Source organism: Mesoplodon mirus, assembly GCF_964341445.2.
Source record: "Mesoplodon mirus genome assembly, chromosome: 4".
NCBI lineage: Eukaryota > Metazoa > Chordata > Mammalia > Artiodactyla > Ziphiidae > Mesoplodon > Mesoplodon mirus.
Genome location: NC_138979.1, coordinates 4,076,233 through 4,101,321, shown reverse-complemented (window position 1 = coordinate 4,101,321; position 25,089 = coordinate 4,076,233). Strand labels below are relative to the sequence as shown.

General features: G+C 41.3%; 1 protein-coding gene across 5 annotated transcripts in view; it reads right to left on the bottom strand.

The window, feature by feature from the left end:
- NSUN6 (NOP2/Sun RNA methyltransferase 6) overlaps positions 1-10,854 on the bottom strand; it is a 67,163-nt gene extending 56,309 nt beyond the window's left edge. For 3 of the 5 annotated variants that reach the window (XM_082618456.1, XM_082618458.1, XM_082618459.1), the window contains exons 1-3: positions 10,386-10,854; positions 7,830-7,985; positions 3,244-3,323 (exon numbers count right to left, since the gene is read on the bottom strand). In XM_082618456.1, coding sequence (XP_082474582.1) covers positions 3,244-3,323; positions 7,830-7,985; positions 10,386-10,460 — 311 coding nt within the window. In that variant the 5' untranslated portion in view covers positions 10,461-10,854. Of the gene's footprint in view, positions 1-3,243; positions 3,324-7,829; positions 7,986-10,385 lie in introns of those variants that run through there. The other 2 variants (XM_082618457.1, XM_082618460.1) reach the window with 2 other exon arrangements.
- Positions 10,855-25,089: the final 14,235 nt, after the last annotated feature.

Genomic DNA, 25,089 nt, shown 5'->3' with positions numbered 1-25,089 from the left:
CTACCAGAAGACCTGTAATTTAAAAATTACATTGCATTTCAATGAAAACTAAGGAGAATAATAAATTATTATTATAAATATTAGTAACAATTATTATTATATTATTATTATTATAAGGTATATCCCAGTGAAGTTTCTAAAGTCCAGTGTCTAAGAATCCCATAGATCTCCAAGGGAAAAATCAAGATTCTGTTGTAAGGGGGAAAGTATCTTTTGGCCTCAGACTTCTTCACAGCAACACGTGAGGCCGTAAGATTGTAGAAGCAGTGTCTACAAAGGGCTGAGGGAAATAACATGTGACTTGAAATGACTATAATCAGCCTATAAGTTGTTGTTTAAATATAAAGGCAACAAGCAATTCTCAAGCGAGAAAGGAAACAGAGCGTACAAGAGACAGACTTGGGGGGAGGGGAGGAGGTGCTGGAGACCTGCTAAATGATGCCGTTCGATCAACCAAGAGATCAATTAAGATAAAGAAGTCAGAAATAAACTGCCAGTAGGGCTACAAGCAAGCACTGCATTCATCTGAATTATGCCTGTAGAACAAAACTGTTACAACAAGGCTTTACATTGTTAAAAAACTAACAGTAAATAAAAATTGGTTGGTGGAGGTTTTAGGGCAAATTCAAGCATAAGAATTTCTTCAATTTTCATAGTGGAAAGTCAAAAGATACCTAATAAAAGTGATGATGAGTTTAAAAGACAAAAAAGAGCCGAACTGCTCCTTTTAGAAATGAAAGGTAGGTATATGAATCCACAATCCTCAAAGATTTCTTAGTGCTTTCCTGTAGTAACTCACCATTCGTGTTTTATAGTTCACTAATGCTTTAACTTTTTTTAAACTTTTTATTCACTTTCGGCTGCGTTTTTGGTCTTCGTTGCTGCGCGCGGGCTTTCTTTAGTTGGAGTGAACGGGAGCTACTCTTTGTTGCAGTGCTCGGGCTTCTCTTGTTGTGGCGCATGGGATCTAGGGGCATGGGCTTCAGTAGTTGTGGCGCACGGGCTTAGCTGCTCTGCGGCATGTGGGATCTTCCCAGACCAGGTCTCAAACCCATGTCCCCTGCATTGGCAGGCGGATTCTTAACCACTGTGCCACCAGGGAAGTCCCCACTAATGTTTTAATGAGTAGTTTAGCTCACTACAAAGAACAGATGAAAGGATTATTACATAGCCAGTAAAAAGAATAAAATAGTGTAGTATTATATAGGATTATGGAAAACTGTGGAGTCCACAGTACATTCTGAAATGAATCACAGGTCTCAAAAGACCTGTGACTGTGATCAACTGTAGTAACTAATTGGTTTAAAACTAGGAGATGAAAGAAATCAGAACAGTGGTTTCCTGGTAGGGGGGAAGAATGCAGAGAATTTTCTGGGTGATGGAAATGGTGTATATCTTGATGGGAGTGAGTCTTGACTACACAGTTGTATGAATTTACCAAAACTCAGCAAATAGTACACTTAATTAAGATCTCTGCATTTCACTAATGCAAATTCCCCCTTAACAAAGAGCTAGAAGAAGGAGTTTACAAAATCGGGACTTGCCTGGTGGTCCAGTGGTAAAGAATCCACCTTCCAACGCAGGGGACGCAGTTTCAATCCCTGGTTGGGGAACTAAGATCCCACATGCCACAGAAGAGTCTGCGTGCTGCAAACTACAAAGCCCACACACCACAACTACAGAGAAGCCCCCGCGATGCAACGAAAGATCCTGCAAGCCTCAACGAAGATCCCGCATGCCGCAACTAAGACCCAACACAGCCAAAAAAAAAAAAAAGGGAGTTTACAAAATCAATTTTTTTAATTGCAGAAGTAATACGTGCTTATGGTAAAAATAAATAAATAAATAAGACAGAAATGTTACAAGTGAAAATCTCCTCTTACCCAGTTTCTCCTAATCCAACTTCCTCAGAGTTAATCCCTGTCAACCGTTGGGTATGTTATACCCTCCAGACTTTTTCCCATATATAAATAAATATTTATAAATCTGTAGTTGTGTGTGTTTTTTAATTGCAAAAGAAATGTGATTTCTTACATTCCTACACAGAGCAACATGCTTTTGGTATTTAATTTATCGAGGGACTTCCCTGGTGGTTCAGTGGTTAAGAATCCACCTGCCAATGCAGGGGACACGGGTTTGAGCCCTGGTCCGGGAAGATCCCACATGCCGCGGAGCAACTAAGCCCGTGTGCCACAACTATTGAGCCTGTGCTCTAGAGCCCGCGAGCCACAACTACTGAAGCCTGCACGCCTAGAGCCCAAGCTCTGCAACAAGGGAAGCCACCGCAATGAGAAGCCCGTGCCCAAAAGGAAGAGTAGCCCCCGCTCGCCGCAACTAGAGAAAGCCGCGTGCAGCAACTAAGACCCAACAACGAAGACCCAATGCAGCCCCCACAAAAGAATAAATTTATAATTTATCGAGAACATCCCCTTTTATTTGTACATATAATTCTCCCACATTAAAGGCCATATAAAAAAAATAATAAAGGCCATATAATGTTCCACTGCGTGGATAAACCAAAAACCACTGCTCTACTATTGACCACTAAATTACTTTAAAGCTTTAACAAAATGAGCATTTTTATGTTTATTATAAGTCTTAGGGGTATTAAAAAATTTTTTATCACAATTAGGGATTTTCAATACAACTCCCATTATAATATGAAAGCCTATTTTTTCAATTTTTAAACACATCCCTTCCAAACACATAGTATCTGTTCTACTCAGAGAACGAACACAGTAATTAAACCTAACTGTGAATTAATAAAATTTTACAAGCATATCAATTATTAAAGTAGGAAACGTTGCTTTGTATTTTTGTTGTAGCTCAGAAGAGTTTTAATTGAGCAGTGGAATCAAGATATACAAGTAAACGTAAACGTAATTTTCTTACAGAGTGGAAAAAAATCAATCGCTGCACAGCAGAAACACAACAGTGTAAAGCAATTATACTCCAATACAGGTGTTTCAAAAGAAAACGTGATGTACCACAGAAGACAAATCAATCGCTGCACTGAAGGCAACGACAATGCATTACTCTCAAGGTACCTGGGCCCATCCCTAGTGTGCTTTTGTAACAGTTTCCATGAAAGACCAGAGAGCCAGCATGTATCAACTTTGTGAAGTCCTACCTAAAGAAAATGGCTAATAATGGAGACACTCAGTACTGTCACTAAACAGTAAAAAAGAACCTGCGACATTTTTATTTAGAAGAATACAATTTGAAAATGAAAGAGTTACAAACCTAGGTCCAATAACAGGAATCAGTAAGACATCCTGAAGGTCTGGATGTTGAAGAATAGGAAAACTTAATCCATTAAACTGCTGTTAAAAATAAACACATAGGATTACAAAGCAATCAATATATTGGTTAAATTTCAAATTACAGCGCTTTTCAGTGGCATTACCTAGCAGAGCATGGTAATGAACTTGATTTAGGGTATTTTCACTTTATTCCACAGGATACTATAAAAAATCAAAGACTTCAAAACAACAATGTTTTCTCTATAATTTGATTCTCAAGTATCTTGACTTCTTTACAAGTAAAAGGCTCAATTTTGCTTACTGTTTTTGACTTTGTAAACATGAACCATGTTGACCTTACGTGACTTACTCTGAAAACAATATATCCAATATAGAATTGCATGAATAGAACATTAAAGACTGAGATTATTAAATGCTATTTATTATGTATTATCAACACTGGATGCCATGTCGGTTGGATGATGCTTCCTGGCAAAGGCTCAGGATTTTCAGTATCCTCTACCATACTTGGCCTTCAGACTGGAAATAAGTGCAGGGCCAGTGGCATAGGTGCTGGGGCCAACTCCCAGTCTCATGGGAGCCAACTCTGTGCAGCTCTTCCCAACTCCATGGTCATGCTGGTAGCTTGAAATCGACCAGAGTGGGAGCATTTACACCACAAAACTCAGCAAACACCACACACCAGCATTATCTTTCCAGAAAGTGGGTTGTGCAGTATGTACCAGCACACCACGGTTGCAGGCGGAAGAGTGGACTGGACAGCAAGGACTGGGTACCCTATCAGAGGGCAACACGCAAATACTGGAGAACAAGTCTCTGCCATGTAGGCTAGGGATTATCAACTCATTCATTTTCACATAATACACCAAAGAGCAGTGACCATAATACATACTTGCATTGCCTTGTAATATCCATACACTACCTACAGAAAACTTCCAAAATCAACCTATTGCTAAGTTGATATGGAAAGAGAAAAAAAATTCCTCAGATTTTAGAAATCTAACTCTATTTCTACCAAGTCAACAGCTCTTCTGCCTTCCGCTTCTTCCAGGCAAAGGCTACTGTGAACTAACTATATCCAACAGAATAGTAAGAAATCTTAAGGGCAAACTCATTAAAACAAACCTCTCTCCTCTTTTTTTTTCCCTCTCTCCCTCATGTTCTCTCATTGTTTGATAACTTACAGCATCCGGACTATGGATCCTTCCAAGGAGAAGAGAATGAATTTTGCCATTTGTTTTTGTTTTGCTTTGGAAGTACTATTTCTTTATACTATAGAAATAGTCTACATAGAGATCAATCCTCCTCAGGCCAAGGTTTTCCTCCTCTCCTTTTTTATCAGATATTAAAATGACACAGAAATAAAACTTTTATAAAACCACACATCTGTAACTTCCATAAAACACCACAAACTTTTTTTTAAACCAAGCATATCACCTGCTTGTCTTTCTGTTTGTTTCTACCTCATGCCCTTTTTAAAACAGCCTTAGTGAGGTTAATTTACATACCATAAAATGTACCCATTTTAAATGCACAATTCAGTGATTTTTAGTAAATTTACAGAATTGTGTGACCGTCACTAGAATCCAATTTTAGATCCTGTCCATCAACACGATGATTCCTCATGCTCATCTGCAGCCAATCCCTGTTCCCAGCTCCAACCCCAGGCAACCACTAACCTACTTTCTTTCTCTAGATATCTGCCTTTTCGAGACATCTCATATAAACAGGATCATACAATGCAGACTGTCTTGTGTGTGGCTTCTTTCACTCACTCTAGTGATTTTGAGGTTCACCCAAGTGGTAGCATGTATCAGTTCACCACTTTCATTGCTGTACGGTTCCCCTGTGTGAACATACCACGTTTTGTTTTTCTATTCACCAGTCGATGGACATTTGGATAGCTTCTCCCTTTTGGTTATTACGAACAATGCTGCTATTAATGTTCATGCCCAAGCCTTTGCATGGACGTATGTTTTCATGTCTCTTGGGTAGACACCTAGGAGTGGAACTGCTGGGCTGTACAGTAAATTTATGTTTAACTTTTTAAGAGACCACCAAACTGTTTTCCAAAGAAGCCAAACCACCTGACTTTCCCACCTGCAACGTATAAAGGTTCCAGTTTCTCCACACCCTTCACCAGTCAAATGAAATTTTAAATGATTAAATTTCAATACGGGGCACATAGATATTTGGAGACAAAGTACCCACTCATATACCGTTCAGGATATGTCTTTAGGACACACACGAGCTTGGGACATGGCAAAATAAAGGAGATGTACAATCTAAAACCTCCTGCGAATCTCCTTTCCTGCTGCAAACAGGCACTGCTCGAACCACCAGATACTTATCTAGTGCCCATGACCCAATCTCCTCAGTCTTATCTTAACCTTCAAGGAAAGGGACTCAAAAGCCCGGAGTGATTTCATCTGCCTGCTCTTAGATACAACCCCTGAGATCTTCTATTCCCATCAGAGTGGGATCCTAGATTATCTAAGCTCTAGGAATAATTTGCTAGAAAAGAAAACAATCTGGATCTGCCTGAGTTATGGACACCTTACGGGCCTCAGAACAGTTTCCTTCATACTGAAAACCTACATGCATGACTACATAAAAGTAATAATCTTAGTTGCTTTGAGGAACTGCTTATATTTTATGCCTAATGCCATTACTCTCAATAAAATTATCACTCTTATTAAAAATCAGATTAACCTTTCTCCAAGTCTTATTTAAAATTATTATACTGAGTTTTGCTCTCATACAGCCAGAAATCGTAGCTGGTTCTTCTTATAACCTGGTCACCTCCTCACAACTGGAAGTTCATAGAACTGTTCTTAAAGAGAGTATGATAAACATTCCATAAATGTAATGAGATTAAAGACAAAAAATAAATGAATCAAACAACAGGGTCCTATTTGTACAGCACAGGGAACTACATTCAATATCCTGTAATAAACTATAATGGAAAAGAATATGAAAAAGAATATTTACATGCATAACTGAGTCACTTTGCTGTACAGCAGAAATTAACGCAACCTTGTAAATCAACTATACATCAATAAAATTTTTAAAAAAGAATCAATACCAGTGAAAATTCTCTGAAATTTTCTGTAAGTTATATCCAGAGTAAACTGATAACACAGCCTGTGATATACAAATGCAAGTCTTTTAAGCATGCTTACCTCTTCCTTTTCATTTAGGCCGTTATTACGTAGAAATAGGTCTGCTGACACCCATCGTGGTTATTTGTTAAAAGAGATTTAATAACTACAAAATACAACTCGAAGTACCCCCTCCAAGCACCTGTTTTCCTCCATCTTACATTTCTTTGGAGGCAAGTTTCAGTGCACAGTGTATGAAACACAAAATGCACAGCTTTGGGGTTTTCTTTCTGGTTTAAAAGACTTAATACAGTTTTCAAAGGTTACCTTTCATTTACAGTTACTACAAAATATTGGCTGTATTTCCCATGTTGTACAACACATCCGTGAGCCTGTCCTACACCCAACAGTTTGTCCCTCCCACTCCCACCCCTATACTGACCCTCCCCCCCCCGCCACTGGTAACCACTTGTTTGTTCTCTATATCTGTGAATCTGCTTCTTTTTTGTTATATTCACTACTTAGTTGTATTTTTTAGATTCCACACATAAGTGATATCATCCAGTATTTGTCTTTCACTATCTGACTTATTTCACTTATAAAATGTACAGCTTTTGAAAGCAAAGAAGACAATATAAACAAGAAAATTCCAGTATTATTTTTCTGCTTGGAACTTTAAAAATGCCATTTTATAGGGCTTTGCTGGTGGCGCAGTGTTTGAGAGTCTGCCTGCCGATGCAGGGGACACAGGTTCATGCCCCGGTCCGGGAAGATCCCACATGCTGTGAAGCGGCTGGACCTGTGAGCCATGGCCGCTGAGCCTGCGCGTCCGGAGCCTGTGCTCCGCAATGGGAGAGGCCACAACAGTGAGAGGCCCGCGTACCGTGAAAAAAAAAAAAAAAAAAAAAAAAAAGCCACTTTATAATACTGTTTTCACTTACAGAAAATGAGTATTATGCCAAAACTATTTTATTGGTCGAACAAAAAAAAATTTGTGTTGTTTTATCTTTAAAATGTATCTTTACATTATTTTCCTCCTTTTATTATATTTAATTAAATTATATTAAAATAAAAAATATAATCCTACAGGTAATCAGTAGGCACCTCCTTACCTCTGGGCTCACCTTGGCTATGTCATCTGCCCTCATGGTCATTATATGCTGCTTATTACAATATCACAGACTTTTAGGGTTAGAATGGACCGCTTATGTATTTTAGTGACGAAGCAATGGAGGCCCAGAGGGGTCGAGTGACCTATGCAGTCACTAAATTAATTCAGAATCAGAAGTACTAGGTTCAAGTTCTAGCATGAGCACTCACTACGTAACCTTGAACAACATTCGTGATCCTCAATTTCCTTATGTGTAAACTTGTAATAGTATATCGTTCACATATTAGTGAGGAGTGACATGACACAGACTGTAGAAATCTAACTCTGTACATAATGACAAAAATGTGCACAAACCTTCTGAAGCTCATCAAATAACAGACTTTTCACATGTTGTACTGAGGCTAGATGCGTGTTTACTCTGACAGTAGTGAATGATGGAGGGTGGGACAACTTCTGTAACAGAGTTTCAAACTTCCTTTCTGCTTCTTCTTTACCTAAAGCAGATACAACCTGAAAAGAAGAACAGAACAACTTAATGTTTCAGTTTCATTATACAAATTAAAAACATTAAGCAGGATATATGTCTATACATTTGTTCCAACTAATGAAACACCATTCGGCAATTATTCGGTTCCATTTCACTTCTCTGCATTGTTTATGTGTTAATAACACTAAGGGAATCGCGATATTTCACAGGGTTATGCTAATAAACACCTAGTGAAACACCAGACAAAAAGGGCTTAGAAAACGCTGCCTCGGGCTTCCCTGGTGGTGCAGTGGCTAAGAATCTGCCTGCCAATGCAGGGAACACGGGTTCAAGCCCTGGTCCGTAAAGATCCCACGTGCCGCGGAGCAACTAGAGCCCGTGTTCCACAACTACTGAGCCCGTGAGCCACAACTACTGAAGCCCGCGCGCCTAGAGCCCGTGCTCCGCAACGAGAGAAGCCACCGCAATGAGAAGCCTGCGCACCGCAGCAAAGAGCAGCCCCAGCTCGCGGCAACTAGAGAAAGCCTGCACGCAGCAACAAAAGACCCAACACAGCCAAAAATAAAATAAATAATTTTAAAAAAATTTTTTTAAAAACTGCCTCACTTCAAAGCATTATTAACATTTTTAACATATCTGCTACATTTATTCATATAAATTCAGGATTTCATTCTAGTTATTTCTAAAAACATTAACTGTTACATCACTTCTGTAGAATTAGTTCCTAGCTAACCTCGTATCCCAGAGCAAATTGGTTAGTAACGTTTTAAAACACCAATACTTGAAGAGTAACACTGATACCATCACCCAAAGAGCCCCCATAACATCAGCTTCTTAATATGGTACTATTAAATGTAACAGATAGATATTGTCCAAAAAAAAGACAGGTAGCAAGATACCTGTCAGAAATAAAGTTATAAAGACTCAAATGACCAAGTTTCCTTGTAATTAACTAAAGCTTTTGAGACACGCATTTCCCCATTTTTTGTTATCTTTGACTACACCCTGCCTCACAGAATCTTCATAAACCACTTGCCAGCCTACTAATCCACTAGCCTAAAAATATTAGTACTCTCTCAAGGTTTGTTTTTTTTTTTTTAACTGAATATTCCATTACCTTTGATACTTTTTACAAAGGGATGGTTTTTCTTTTTGTAAAATCGTATAGAGTTAGTGGGTTTGAGGCAGAAGTGGTGTCAAAGACAGACATTTGAATCTTTTTTTATAAAACAGTGTTAACCATTTTAAAAACTGCTGGGGAAAAAAAACTGCTGACTGCCTCTATTTCTCTTAATATGCTCCTTATACTATAAGTTCTCTGAAATCAAGAAGGTATTTTCTCCTTCCGTACTGTCTTGCCCCTTAACATAACCTCTGGAAATAAAATGCAGAAATCAAACCTAGAAGTCATGGCTTCACCAACATCTTTGAAAACGAGTAGCATTTATGCGGCTTCACTTCGAATAGAAAACCAAAGATTTGGAAAATACAAAATTGCCTACAGGCGGGATGGTAAGGTGGAGAGAGCACAGGCTTGGCAATCAAAGACAATCAACATTCACTGAGGACTTCTGGGCTCGGCACTGCCAGGAGCACACAGAAGGAACATTTGTGGAGAACCTATTAGGCGCCAAAACGGTGCCAGGTGCTTGCACTTACGATTAATACGTTAAAACAACCACCTTGACATTTTAGCACTGTTAACCGTCCTCAAATTTCACAGAAAAGGAAAGAAAAGTTAAGGGATGTGAAGTAACTGACTCAAAGCACTGGGATGCAAACCAGGGGCTTGGGGCCCCAAATCCATTCCTTTTCCCATTGGACCTGAGTTCTTTACCTTCACATTTCAGCAGTTACATGACAGCGGTGTCAATTTGATTCAGTAACGTCGCTCTTTGGACCCTCAGTTCTCTCACCTATAAAAAATGGGGAGGAAAGCTCTACCAAAAAAAGACTGCGCAGATTAAGATGTAAAGGTCTGCAGTTCATCTAGCACGACTGGTGGCATTTAAGAAGCACTCACTGAACGATAGTAAACCTTCCACCTGAGTGCCAGGGCAGGCGCTCTAAGAGTACAGGCGTTTCTTCTCTACAGAACTTAAATTCTCCGAGACGGGGATCTTGTCTTGCTCACCCTTGTAGTCCTTTCAGTGCATTCCTGCCGCCACACAACCGCTTTTTCCCCCCTCCCTCCTTTCCCATTCCTAAATGTTAAAACATACACCCCATACACCTCTTAGCTCGGAAAGCATTCATTAAATACCTGCAGAAAGATATTAGCATATTTTACATTCGGAAAGACGAATACTAAGAAACAACGGCTGTACACATTTGATTGCATTTTAGATTATTTTTCTATTTCTCTAGAGCGTGTAAGTATTTGAATTTTTGCAAACAGCATCTAACGTGTTTATCTGACCTACCTCCTTATTCATAAAGCCCGCTTTCAGATAGTTTTCAACCTCAAGTCTCAAAGATATTTTAGGGAAAATAGACATTTTCCTATCGCTTAGTTCTCCTCCTCCACGAGAAATGCTGGAAACCGGTGGTTTTCCTCTCTCCTAATTACACGGAGCGTCTGGGCAATGAATACCACCCACAACGTGCCGGGACCACCAATGCCCGGGAAGAGCGCGCTGCTCACGCCGAGGTAAAATGGGAAACGCGGAGGAACTTCCACGCCTTCTGGAGCTTGGCCAGTTTGCAGCGGCTTCCTCTCCTCCCAGGTCCTTCTTTAGCGATGCCCACGGAAATCACTGCGAGGGAACGCCACTCACGTTGCAGAGGGAAAAACAAAACAAAACAAAACCGTGAGGAGTGAAGCCGCCGTGAACTGAGCAGAGATGTGGAAACCAGGATGTGATCACCACGACCTAATCTCCAGTCCCTCAGCCCCAATTTCTCGGCAGAAAGCCGCTTCCGGCACGCGTCACTTCCTGCAATGCGGCCCACCCCTCCTTCCCCTGCCCTCCAATCCGCAGTCGCAGATTGCCTCTACGTCACGTCTCCGGAGTTTCCCAGCTCCGCCCGCGGCGCATCCACGTGCAGCGGGCCTGGGCGGGCGCTTTAAGGGGATGGAGGCGGAGCTGCCTCCGGGACTTGCAAACAGATGCAGCTGTCGGGCGGAGCTGGGCGGGCAGAGCTGGTTGCCAATTGGGGAGGGTTGAGTCGTGCTAGCCTGAATAAGGTGAGGAGTCAATCAGTTACCTGCTAGGTGACCTCCAAAGAAAGGAATGAAACCAGAATTTATTTGGGCCTATTATCCACCCTTTGATTTTCTGAAATTACCTTCCCTCTCTTAGGCTTGCTGGTCTGACTTCGGTTGTGAATAAACAACATTATTCACATTTTTAAAAGCTGGGTTAATGGTCTTGCAATATCCATACATGCTCAGGTAAAACTTTAAAACGCACAGGTAGTTTTTACAATTAGTTGAATAAGACTAACAGGTTCCCTGTATCGGAGCTGATTTCTCCTTTAAAGCTCGGGAAACCTTTGGCGTAATCTTTGTGTTACAGGTGAGGAAAGATTCCAAGGGTGAAGGGACCTAATGAAAGTCACATAGTTTCCTGTGATTGAAATAGGAAACTAGAAAGAATCTGTCTCCAAGACAGTGTTTTTTGAAACACACCGTTGTCATTAACACAGAACTGTAGGAAGTTTTTTCTTAAGTCTTTTTCTGTTTAAATCTCACACGGAGGTGTTTTTAAAAGTATGATACACTCACAATGCGTGAGAACGTCAGGATAAACACCATAGCCACCTGGCTTCTAAAACCAATACCTACTCTTTCCACCACGGCATATTTCTTCAGTAAATTTATGGAATTCTTCTGTGGCTAAATCATCTGAAAGTGATCAGGAAAATGTCCAGTCCAGCCATTTCCAAAGGAATTTTTGCAACCTCAAGATTGTGACCACAGCACCAATAATGTTTGGAATCGATGTCTAGGAGAAAAGGGAGAGGAAGGAACAAGGTGAACTAGACTGTAAACTCTGAGAAGGTAGAGACTTTACCTCACTGCTGCAGACCCAGTGCCTACCACGTAAGAAGCGCTCAAGTATTGAAGTAGATGAATAAGTGGATGGACAGCTCTGTAAACCAGAGAAAGGAAGTGCTGATAAAGCATATATTGGTATTTGCTGGACATTAGTTCACTAGTTCAGCCCTTGTGAACAGTGCTAAGGACATTTAGACAATCTTTGGCTAGACATCACTGAAGTGACAGTTATGTTGATGATGAGGTCTCTTGGTGTTCTAAAGTTGGTCCATATTACAGATCTGAAGTTGGCATACTAAATACATATTGTCTAAGCAAAAGAAGACACCTATAACTCCACGCTTCCACTGCTGGGGGCCTGGTTTCAATCCCTGGTGGGGGGACTAAGATCCCGCATGCCGTGCAGTGTGGCCTAAATAAATAAATAAAAAGAAAATGTAAGCTTTAAAAAAACGAAGAAGAAGACCCCTATAAGAATACACCCATATAAGGGTCATTGGGGTTTTGTGTTCTCGATGGGGTGGTATGGCCCCCAATGTGGGGAGAGCAAAACAAAATCTTAGATATAATCATATAATCTTAATCTCAATTTGTGATGCTCCAAAACTTTCCTTTTACCCCCCCCAAAAAAATACATAAAAACCCTATTTCTCAATATTTAATTTCATGAAGAAGGCATGAGAGGATTAGGAAAAAAAAGTCTGGGAAAGGCTGGAAATCTATCAATCTCAATTCATCTGGAGACTAACCTCCATAAGTACATATTAACTCAGAATGGATCCTAGACGTCCCTAAATGTAAAATCTATATCTATAAAGCTTCTAGAATAAAACATAGGAGTAACCAGAGTTACCCTACAGCCAACAAGGTCAGAGGAGTAGTCAAGAGAACTTGACCCCCGGGACAGGATTATGATGAGACAAGAGAGCCCCCTAGTGTGCACCCCTTAAGGAGGCCCTCGCTCTCATGTGTGAGCCCTGAGAGCACCCCCTCAAATTTGTGACTGTCCCCACTGGGCTCGCCATCATCTCCACACTGCATCTTTTGCCATCACTGACAGCTCCAAATCCATAAAGAAAGACAGATTGTACTGCCCAAGCAGCAATACAGCTTACATCACAGCCTGGACCTGTGATACAGACCCCTTTTCTGCCCAAGGCCCAACTCAAATGTGGCCGTCTTCCACGTCACATGCTTGACGTGCTGGGTCAGTACTCAGAGTTGTGGGACGTGTTGTCACCAGAAGCCAAAGAGACCAGCCAGATACTGTACTTCCTTCTTTGTAGTAGGGTGTGCATTACTACTGGGGGTGATGTCATCATAATGGGGGCAAAAGGTGGTTCTAAGGGGGCGAAAAATGTATACAATACAATGGTTTGTGGTCTTCCAAAGGCCACAGTAACCTCAACAAATATACAGTATACCTGTACTGTTAATATTCCATTATGGGGAAGTTGTTAGACAAAAAAAATACCTTAAAAGTTTCCTTAGCAGGGCATTAATGACCACAAGCTTGAAAATCAATGTGTTGTAAGGGAAGACGGAACAAAAAATGACATCCTTTGAAGAGGATGTTCCAACATGCCCCTGACCTCTAGAGTATTTACTGAAGTGCTGGGTCCCAGATTCTTGAAGAGCTTATCTCCCCACCCACCCCACCCCAGAATGTAAGTGTCAGAAAATGCCTGTTACACCAAGGGCAGCTACTGTGCTCAGCTCGCCCGGATCCAGCATCAGATCGGGGCCCTGGAGGAGCAGCTGTACCAGGTCAGGACTGAGACCGAGGGCCAGAAACTGCAGGATGAGCAGCCCCTCAACATCAAGGTCCACCTGGAAAAGGAAGCTGGGACCCACTGTCTCCTCATCGGTGGAGATGATGGAGCTTGCAAGTCTGCAGGTTACAAGTCGAAAGATTATGGACCTGGAAATGTGGGAAACGAAATCAACGATTCGGCCAAGCCTTAGTGGTTAAGAGAGTTCCTGAGGAGGTTAGACCAATGCAGCAAAATACTTACACCAGGCTGCACTCCGTGGCAGAGAGATCTCAAAGCAATTAATGTGATACACAAGAGAGAGCGTGTGCCAAATACTCTCTGAGAAGAGAAGGCGTTAAATATCTGTCTGGAAAAGTGAGCAAGTCTAAGAAAAAGCTCTGTCCTCTTGTCTTGCTGTTACCGACATATAATCTCTATCTGGGCAATCGATAGCATTATCGATAGTATCTTCCCATTCATCTGGAAGAATGTCACATACAATATGATGACCCATCTGATTACCCTATAGAAAATGTTGTCCATTCTTGGTAGTCAATAAACCTTCCTTTAGCAAATTAAAAACAAATGCCCATCACAAGCTGGGTTCTGTTAGATCCGCCAAGTCATAAATATGTGTGAACCCAGCAGCAACCCATCACGAGATGGGAAAGGTACATCTGGGTTAAGCATGAACAAGAGTAATCCACATAAGGAAGTAACCTGTACCCCCACGTCACCCACCACGGTGCACCAGTGCTTCTGCCTCAGCTCACATCTCCAGCTCTATGGGGGGTTTCTACTACCAGCTGAATGAGAAAGAAAATTTACAGGTTGGTTTTCAGTTCAGTTGTCTAGGTATGTGGGTAGAAGACAAAAATAGATAGTGGTGGGACTGCAGCCATAGTTAGGGGTGACCTTGAATGACAGTGTCAAGGGAAATTTTTCCTGATGAGAGAATCTGTGAGCAGTGTATTTGCTACCCACTTTGCATGGAGGAAGTGGCTCAAGATGAGAATATATATTGACTCCTGGGTGGCAGCAAATTGCTTGGCCTGCTCATCAAGGGCATGGAAGAAAATAGACTGAAGGGTCAGAGACAAGATCTTAGGCAGAGGCATGTGGATGGACATATGAAAATTTTCACATCACGTGTAATTGCCTACCAGAAGGCATCCACCACCGAGGAAGCACTGAACAACTTAGTGGACAGAATGATTCAGCCCATTGATGTTAGCCAACCTTTGTCTTCAGCCACCCCATGCCTGGCACTATGGGCACATGAAAGAAGTAGTCACAATGGCAGAGATGGAGTCACTTAAATAATTACCCAAAATACAGGTTAGGGCTTCCCTGGTGGAACAGTGGTTGAGAGTCCGCCTGCCGATGCAGGGGACACGGGTTCATGCCCCGGTCCGGGAAGATCCCACATGCTGCGGAGTGGCTGGGCCCGTGAGCCATGGCCACTGAGCCTGCGCGTCCGGAGCCTGTGCTCCGCAATGGGAGAGGCCACAGCAGTGAGAGGCCTGCGTACCGCAAAAAAAAAAAAAAAAAAAAAATACAGGTTAGGCTACAATGAAAACTAACATTAAGTTCCATGTCAGCCTTACTTACCTTTGTAGACCCAGCCTTAGGGCAGTACCTAGCACATATTAGGCACTCGGTATATATTGATAGGTGAATAACTGAACCAATAAGAATAGTTTATCATTCATATCCAGCAAGTAATTACTTAGGGTCAGTAAGCAACCAGCACTGCACTGGGTACTCAGGCATAGCAGCCAGAGAAAACAGTCAACTGCCTTCATAGAGTTCACAGTCTACTTTGGAAGTAGAGAAAATTTTTAAGCAGTGAAAAATATGATGCATGTTAAAACTAGGGAAATATGGGGTGCAAGGCAGAGGAAATGGCAAGAAAATCTAATTTAATCTAATCTAAAACTGAATCGAAGAGCACAAAAACCTCTCAGAAAGGAGACGTGGCCTCCCAGAAGAGATGGTTACATTAAAACCAGAAAGCTGACTTGGAGTTAACCAGGCAGGAGGGGTGAGGAACACTGGGGAAGAAGAGGAAAAGACCAAAATGAGAATATTCCAGGCAGAAGGAATTGTCGTGTACAAAGCTGGTACATAGTATGGGAGGGGTTGAGTGGCAAGAGTATAGCATGGAGAGAGAGAGAGAGAGAGAGAGCCCCAGCCCTAGTTCTGAAGTTTCCTGTTAGCCCTGGTAAGCAAGGAAGAACTTCATCCTCAGGCCAATGGCAAGTCATTAAACAGTTTCAAAGCAGAAGAGTAACAGGCTCAGATTCATGTAACATTTTTAAAAGATCATGCCAGATGATTGTGGGAAAAGGTCTCCAACTGATGCAAGAACAGAGGCAGAAAAACCTATCAGAATGCAGTTCCAGTAATCCAGGCAATGGGGTCGGAGGGAGGTGGGTAGATGTGAAAGACATTTAACACATGGAATTCGGTGGGACCTAGTGGCTTAGGTGGATGCATGAGGACAGGGGAAGAAAGAATCAAGAAGAAATTCCAACTTTCTATGGACCCACCAGTATTTGCACCCATATTTCCGCCTTCCTACCTATTAACTTACATAAATCATGGAGATGATTTGTTAGTGTAATCATTTTAATTCAACTCTTTTCTAGAATTGTCTGGAATACCTCCGTCTTTGGGGAGCCTTATGCATTGCTCGTTATCTTCCAGAATTTTATACTTGTGGTGCGTGTTTCTTCTGACAATGGAGTTCTATCCTAGGAATTAAATAAGATTATGTACTACATATGAAAGTTTTTGTAAATTGCAACAAGGAATGAGCTAGAGCAGAACTGTTCTCTAATAGGTTTATTTGCATTTGGAGGGCAATTTTTAAAAAGGACAAATAGAACATGAATGGAAAGTTTACAAACAAGCCATTTTGTTGGGTTATGTTTTTAGTGGGTCAATAGTCAATCAATATTGATTATTGTTTCAGCCAGATGATGTGGTAGGTTGAATAACAGTCCCCTCTCCCCCTCACAAAGATGTCCATGTCCTAATCTCTGGAACCTGTGAATGGCAAAGGGATTTTGCAGGTGAGATTAAGTTAAGGACCCTTAAAATGGGGAGGTCATCCTGGATTAACCAGGAAGCCCCAGTGTAATCATAAGGGTCCTTATAATAGGGAGGCTGGAGGGTCAGAATCAGAAAAGGTGATGTGATGATGGAAGCCAAGGTCAGAGTGATGTGGCCACGAGCTAAGGGATGCAGGCAGCCTCTAGAAGCTGGAAAAGGCAATGAACAGATGCTCCCCTGAGCCCCCAGAGGGAACACAGCCCTGCAGATGCATTTCAGACTTCTGACCTGCAGATTACAAAATATTAAATCTGTGTTGCCTTAAGCCACTACATTTTTGGTAGTTCCTTATGGCAGCAATAAGAAACTAATACAGGTGCTCTTTAAAGCAATGTATCATCAATCTGGGTTCTTCTACGCACAACAGGTGATTTTGCCTCTAACCTACAGATAAGACAGAGGTAATTAATCGTGAGTTTCTTGAATCAAGAGCTCCTATACACCTAAAAACTTTATTTGTGCATACATGTAACCTCCTTTTCAGCAAACTAAGAACTTCTGCTCTCTGAAAACTTATTCTCTTCACCTGCCTCTATTTTCTAACATCTCATTTCCACCTGTCTTCCTCCATTGGTGATTCTCTCTCTCTCTCTCTCTCTCTCTCTCTCTCTCTCTCTCTCTCTCTCTCGGTCTCTCTCACTTGTATCTTCACGCTCTCCCTTTAAAGAGGTTCTACCCACCACTCTATAAACAGGTTCAAATAATAGTCACAGCAACATTTATTGAGCCTTTTCTAGGTGCCAGGCATTAGGCTATGGTCTGCCTCATTATAGCATTTAATCCTCTGAGATTAAACTTTATGAGCAGTGGCAGATTTACTGTGAGACTAATGAACCTTAAACTTCAAAGCATTCAGTTGCACAAGTCATCCAAAGCATTGTCTAATTTTTAATGTTTTATCTTTTATTCCTTTTCTTTAAAAGACCCCCCAAATTGTATGAATTTCAAGGTCCCACAAAACCGGGATCTATGCCTGCCTATGAGGTACATATTATGATTCTTATCCCCGTATTACAAATAAGAAAACTGTGCTATCGTGAGGTTTTATAACTTGCCTAACATTATATAAGCAGTAAGTGGCAGAAGACTATTTCAACCTCATTATTCGTGACTGGAGAGTCTAAACATTGATCATTTACTCATTCAATTATTCCGTCTCTTCAGGAATTTTCCTACCTTAACACACCCCTTCCTTTCCAACTTCAGTTTTCCTCTAGTTAATACTTTATATGCCTTTTTCATTTTATAATCCAAAGAATAATCTACATTTACTATCTTGAGTTCCTTACCTGTCATTTATCTTCAACTCATTATAATCTAGGGACTTCCCTGGTGGTGCAGTGGTTAAGAATCTGCCTGCCAATGCAGGGGACATGGGTTCAATCTCTGGCCTGGGAAGATCCCACATGCCGCGGAGCAACTAAGCCCGTGCGCCACAACTACTGATCCTGTGCTGTAGAGCTCGCGAGCCACAACTACTGAGCCCATGCGCCACAACTACTGAAGCTCGCACACCTAGAGCCCGTGCTCCACAGCAAGAGAAGCCACCGCAGTGAGAAGCACGCGCACCACAACGAAGAGTAGCCCCCGCTCGCCTCAACTAGAGAAAGCCCGCGCGCAGCAACAAAGACCCAATGCAGCCAAAAATAAATAAATAAATAATAAATAAACTTTAAAAAAATTTGGTTAAAATAAAGCAATTGTTAACAAAAAATTTATGGGATTAGGCGTCCACCACAGCCTGAGCAGTGTGCCAGTTGCTTTTGAGGAACACAAAATAGTAACAGAGTCCTTGCACTTAATCACATATCACAACCAAAATATTTACAAGGCAGTTTATCTCAAGAGTATTAAACACAAGTACTACTAGTTAATTTTCATTATAATTAACTTTAAGATATATACGTATAAACATCTATATTTAAGTTATATATACATATGTATACATTCCTACAACACAACAGAGAAATTAAAAGGAGAACACCTACTGAACGCTGGCAGAAGACCCCAGACCTCCCAAAAGGCAAGAAACTCCCCACATACCTGGGTAGGGCAAAGCGGAGAGATCCGCACACAGAGGATCGGTGCCGAGCGGCACTCACCAGCCCGAAAGGCTTGTCTGCTCGCCCGCCGGGGCGCGCAGCGCTGGAAGCTGAGGCTCGGGCTTCGGTCAGAGCGCAGGGAGAGGACTGGGGCTGGCGGCGAGAACTCAGCCTGAAGGGGGCTAATGTGCCACAGCTAGCCGGGAGGGAGTCCGGGAAAACTCTGGAGCTGCCGAAGAGGCAAGAGACTTTTTCTCCCCTCTTGGTTTCCTGGTGCGCTAGGAGAGGGGATTAAGAGCGCTGCTTAAAGGGGCTCCACGGACGGGCGCGAGTCGCGACTGAAAGCGCGGAGCCCAGTGACAGGCGTGGGACGCTGGGGCTGCTGCTGCCGCCGCCAAGAAGCCTGTGTGCGAGCGCAGGTCACTGCCCACACCGCCCTTCCGGGAGCCTGTGCAGCCCGCCACTGCCGGGGTCCCGGGATCCAGGGGCGGCTTCCCTGGGAGAACGCACGGCGCGCCTCGGGCTGGTGCAACGTCACGCCGACCTCTGCCGCTGCAGGCTTGCCCCGCACTCCGTGCCCCTCCCTCCCGCCCGGCCTGAGTGAGCCAGAGTCCCCGAAGAGGCTTCTCCTTTAACCCTGTCCTATCTGAGCGAAGAACAGACGCCCTCCAGCGACCTACACGCAGAGGCGGGGCCAAATCCAAAGCTGAGACCCAGGAGCTGTGAGAACAAAGAAGAGAAAGGGAAACCTCTCCCAGCAGCCTCAGAAGCAGCGGATTAAAGCTCCACAATCAACTTGATGTACCCTGCATCTGCGGAATACATGAATAGACAACACATCATCCCAAATTGAGGAGCCCGGAGTCAGTGCTGTGCCTCTGAGGTGGGAGAGCCAACTTCAGGACACTGGTCCACAAGAGACCTCCCAGCTCCACATAATATCAAACGGCGAAAATCTTCCAGAGATCTCCATCTCAACACCAGCACCCAGCTTCACTCAACGACCAGCAGGCTACAGTGCTGGACACCCTGAGCCAAACAACTAGCAAGACAGGAACACAACGCCACCCATTAGCAGAGAGGTGGCCTAAAATCATAAAAAGTCCACAGACACCCCAAAACACACCACCAGACGTGGACCTGCCCACCAGAAAGACAAGATCCAGCCTCATCCACCAGAACACAGGCACTAGTCCCCTCCACCAGGAAGCCTACACAACCCACTAAACCAACCTTAGCCACTGGGGACAGACACCAAAAACAACAGGAACTACGAACCTGCAGCCTGCAAAAAGGAGACCCCAAACACAGTAACATAAGCAAAATGAGAAGACAGAAAAACACACAGCAGGAGAAGGAGCAAGATAAAAACCCACCAGACCTAACAAATGAAGAGGTAATAGGCACTCTACCTGAAAAAGAATTCAGAATAATGATGGTAAAGATGATCCAAGATTCTATTTCCCAGATCCAAAATCTTGGAAATAGAATAGACAAAATGCAAGAAACAGTTAACAAGGACCTAGAAGAACTAAAGATGAATCAAACATCGATTAAAAACACAATACATGAAATAAAAAATACCCTAGATGGGATCAATAGCAGAATAACTGAGGCAGAAGAACGGATAAGTGAGGTGGAAGATAAAATAGTGGAAATAACTGCTGCAGAGCAAAATAAAGAAAAAAGAATGAAAAGAACAGAGGACAGTCTCAGAGACCTCTGGGACAACATTAAACGCACCAACATTCGAATTATAGGGGTTCCAGAAGAAGAAGAGAAAAAGAAAGGGACTGAGAAAATATTTGAAGAGATTATAGTTGAAAACTTCCCTAATATGGGAAAAGAAATAGTTAATCAAGTCCAGGAGGCACAGAGAGTCCCATACAGAATAAATCCAAGGAGAAATACGCCAAGACACATATTAATCAAACTGTCAAAAATTAAACACAAAGAAATCCTATTAAAAGCAGCAAGGCAAAAACAACAAATAACACACAAGGGAATCCCCATCAGGATAACAGCTGATCTCTCAGCAGAAACTCTACAAGCCAGAAGGGAGTGGCAGGACATACTTAAAGTGATGAAGGAGAAAAACCTGCAACCAAGATTACTCTACCCAGCAAGGATCTCATTCAGATTTGATGGAGAAATTAAAACGTTTACAGACAAGCAAAAGCTGAGAGAGTTCAGCACCACCAAACCAGCTTTACAACAAATGCTAAAGGAACTTCTCTAGGCAAGAAACACAACAGAAGTAAAAGACCTACAATAATGAACCCAAAACAATTAAGAAAATGGGAATAGGAACATACATATCGATAATTACCTTAAATGTAAATGGACTAAATGCTCCCACCAAAAGACACAGAGTGGCTGAATGGATACAAAAACAAGACCCATCTATATGCTGTCTACAAGAGACCCACTTCAGACCTAGAGACACATACAGACTGAAAGTAAGGGGATGGAAAAAGATATTCCATGCAAATGGAAACCAAAAGAAAGCTGGAGTAGCAATTCTCATATCAGACAAAATAGACTTTAAAATAAGGACTACTAGAAGAGACAAAGAAGGACACTACATAATGATCAAGGGATCGATCCAAGAAGAAGATATAACAATTGTAAATATTTATGCACCAAACATAGGAGCACCTCAATACATAAGGCAAATACTAACATCCATAAAAGGAGAAATCGACAGTAACACACTCATAGTAGGGGACTTTAACACCCCACTTTCACCAATGGACAGATCATCCAAAATGAAAATAAATAAGGAAACACAAGCTTTAAATGATACATTAAACAAGATGGACTTAATTGACATTTATAGGACATTCCATCCAAAAACAACAGAATACACATTTTTCTCAAGTGCTCATGGAACATTCTCCAGGATAGATCATATCTTGGGTCACAAATCAAGCCTTGGTAAATTTAAGAAAATTGAAATTGTATCAAGTATCTTTTCCGACCACAATGCTATGAGACTAGATATCAATTACAGGAAAAGAGCTGTAAAAAATACAAACACATGGAGGCTAAACAATACACTACTTAATAACGAAGTGATCACTGAAGAAATCAAAGAGGAAATTAAAAAATACCTAGAAACAAATGACAATGGAGACACGACGACCCAAAACCTATGGGATGCAGCAAAAGCAGTTCTAAGAGGGAAGTTTATAGCAATACAATCCCACCTTAAGAAACAGGAAACATCTCGAATAAACAACCTAACCTTGCACCTAAAGCAATTAGAGAAAGAAGAACAAAAACATCCCAAAGTTAGCAGAAGGAAAGAAATCATAAAAATCAGATCAGAAATAAATGAAAAAGAAATGAAGGAAACGATAGCAAAGATCAATAAAACTAAAAGCTGGTTCTTTGAGAAGATAAACAAAATTGATAAACCATTAGCCAGACTCATCAAGAAAAAAAGGGAGAAGACTCAAATCAATAGAATTAGAAATGAAAAAGGAGAAGTAACAACTGACACTACAGAAATACAAAAGATCATGAGAGATTACTATAAGCAACTCTATGCCAATAAAATGGACAACCTGGAAGAAATGGACAAATTCTTAGAAATGCACAACCTGCCAAGACTGAATCAGGAAGAAATAGAAAATATGAACAGACCAATCACAAGCACTGAAATTGAAACTGTGATAAAAAATCTTCCAACAAACAAAAGCCCAGGACCAGATGGCTTCACAGGCGAATTCTATCAAACATTTAGAGAAGAGCTAACACCTATCCTTCTGAAACTCTTCCAAAATATAGCAGAGGGAGGAACACTCCCAAACTCATTCTACGAGGCCACCATCACCTTGATACCAAAACCAGGCAAGGATGTCACAAAGAAAGAAAACTACAGGCCAATATCACTGATGAACATAGATGCAAAAATCCTCAACAAAATACTAGCAAACAGAATCCAACAGCACATTAAAAGGATCATACACCATGATCAAGTGGGGTTTATTCCAGGAATGCAAGGATTCTTCAATATACGCAAATCAATCAACGTGATACACCATATTAACAAACTGAAGGAGAAAAACCATATGATCATCTCAATAGATGCAGAGAAAGCTTTCGACAAAATTCAACACCCATTTATGATAAAAACCCTGCAGAAAGTAGGCATAGAGGGAACTTTCCTCAACATAATAAAGGCCATATATGACAAACCCACAGCCAGCATCGTCCTCAATGGTGAAAAACTGAAACCATTTCCACTAAGATCAGGAACTAGACAAGGTTGCCCACTTTCACCACTCTTATTCAACCTAGTTTTGGAAGTTTTAGCCACAGCAATCAGAGAAGAAAAGGAAATAAAAGGAATCCAAATTGGAAAAGAAGAAGTAAAGCTGTCACTCTTTGCAGATGACATGATACTATACATAGAGAATCCTAAAGATGCTACCAGAAAACTACTAGAGTTAATCAATGAATTTGGTAAAGTTGCAGGATACAAAATTAATGCACAGAAATCTCTGGCATTCCTATATACTGATGATGAAAAATCTGAAAGTGAAATCAAGGAAACACTCCCATTTACCATTGCAACAAAAAGAATAAAATATCTAGGAATAAACCTACCTAAGGAGACAAAAGACCTGTATGCAGAAAATTATAAGACACTGATGAAAGAAATTAAAGATGATACAAATAGATGGAGAGATGTACCATGTTCTTGGATTGGAAGAATCAACATTGTGAAAATGACTCTACTACCCAAAGCAATCTACAGGTTCAATGCAATCCCTATCAAACTACCACTGGCATTTTTCACAGAACTAGAACAAAAAATTTCACAATTTGTATGGAAACACAAAAGACCCCGAATAGCCAAAGCAATCTTGAGAACGAAAAATGGAGCTGGAGGAATCAGGCTCCCTGACTTCAGACTATACTACAAAGCTACAGTAATCAAGACAGTATGGTACTGGCACAAAAACAGAAAGATAGATCAATGGAACAGGATAGAAAGCCCAGAGTTAAACCCACGGACATATGGTCACCTTATCTTTGATAAAGGAGGCAGGAATGTACAGTGGAGAAAGGACAGTCTCTTCAATAAGTGGTGCTGGGAAAACTGGATAGGGACATGTAAAAGTATGAGATTAGATCACTCCCTAACACCATACACAAAAATAAGCTCAAAATGGATTAAAGACCTAAATGTAAGGCCAGACACTATCAAACTCTTAGAGGAAAACATAGGCAGAACACTCTATGACATAAATCACAGCAAGATCCTTTTTGACCCACCTCCTAGAGAAATGGAAATAAAGACAAAAATAAACACATGGGACCTAATGAAACTTAAAAGCTTTTGCACAGCAAAGGAAACCATAAACAAGACCAAAAGACAACCCTCAGAATGGGAGAAAATATTTGCAAATGAAGCAACTGACAAAGGATTAATCTCCAAAATTTATAAGCAGCTCATGCAGCTCAATAACAAAAAAACAAACAACCCAATCCAAAAACGGGCAGAAGACCTAAATAGACATTTCTCCACAGAAGATATACAGACTGCCAACAAACACATGAAAGGATGCTCAACATCTTTACTCATTAGAGAAATGCAAATCAAAACTACAATGAGATATCATCTCACACCAGTCAGAATGGCCATCATCAAAAAATCTAGAAACAATAAATGCTGGAGAGGGTGTGGAAAAAAGGGAACACTCTTGCACTGCTGGTGGGAATGTGAATTGGTACAGCCCCTATGGAGAACGGTATGGAGGTTCCTTAAAAAATTACAAATAGAACTACCATATGACCCAGCAATCCCACTACTGGGCATATACCCTGAGAAAACCATAATTCAAAAAGAGACATGTACCAAAATGTTCATAGCAGCCCTATTTACAATAGCCCGGAGATGGAAACAACCTAAGTGTCCATCATCGGAAGAATGGATAAAGAAGATGTGGCACATATATACAATGGAATATTACTCAGCCATAAAAAGAAATGAAATTGAGCTATTTGTAATGAGGTGGATAGACCTAGAGTCTGTCATACAGAGTGAAGTAAGTCAGAAAGAGAAAGACAAATACTGTATGCTAACACATATATATGGAATTTAAGAAAAAAAAATGTCATGAAGAACATAGGGGTAAGACAGGAATAAAGACACAGACCTACTAGAGAATGGACTTGAGGATATGGGGAGGGGGAAGGGTAA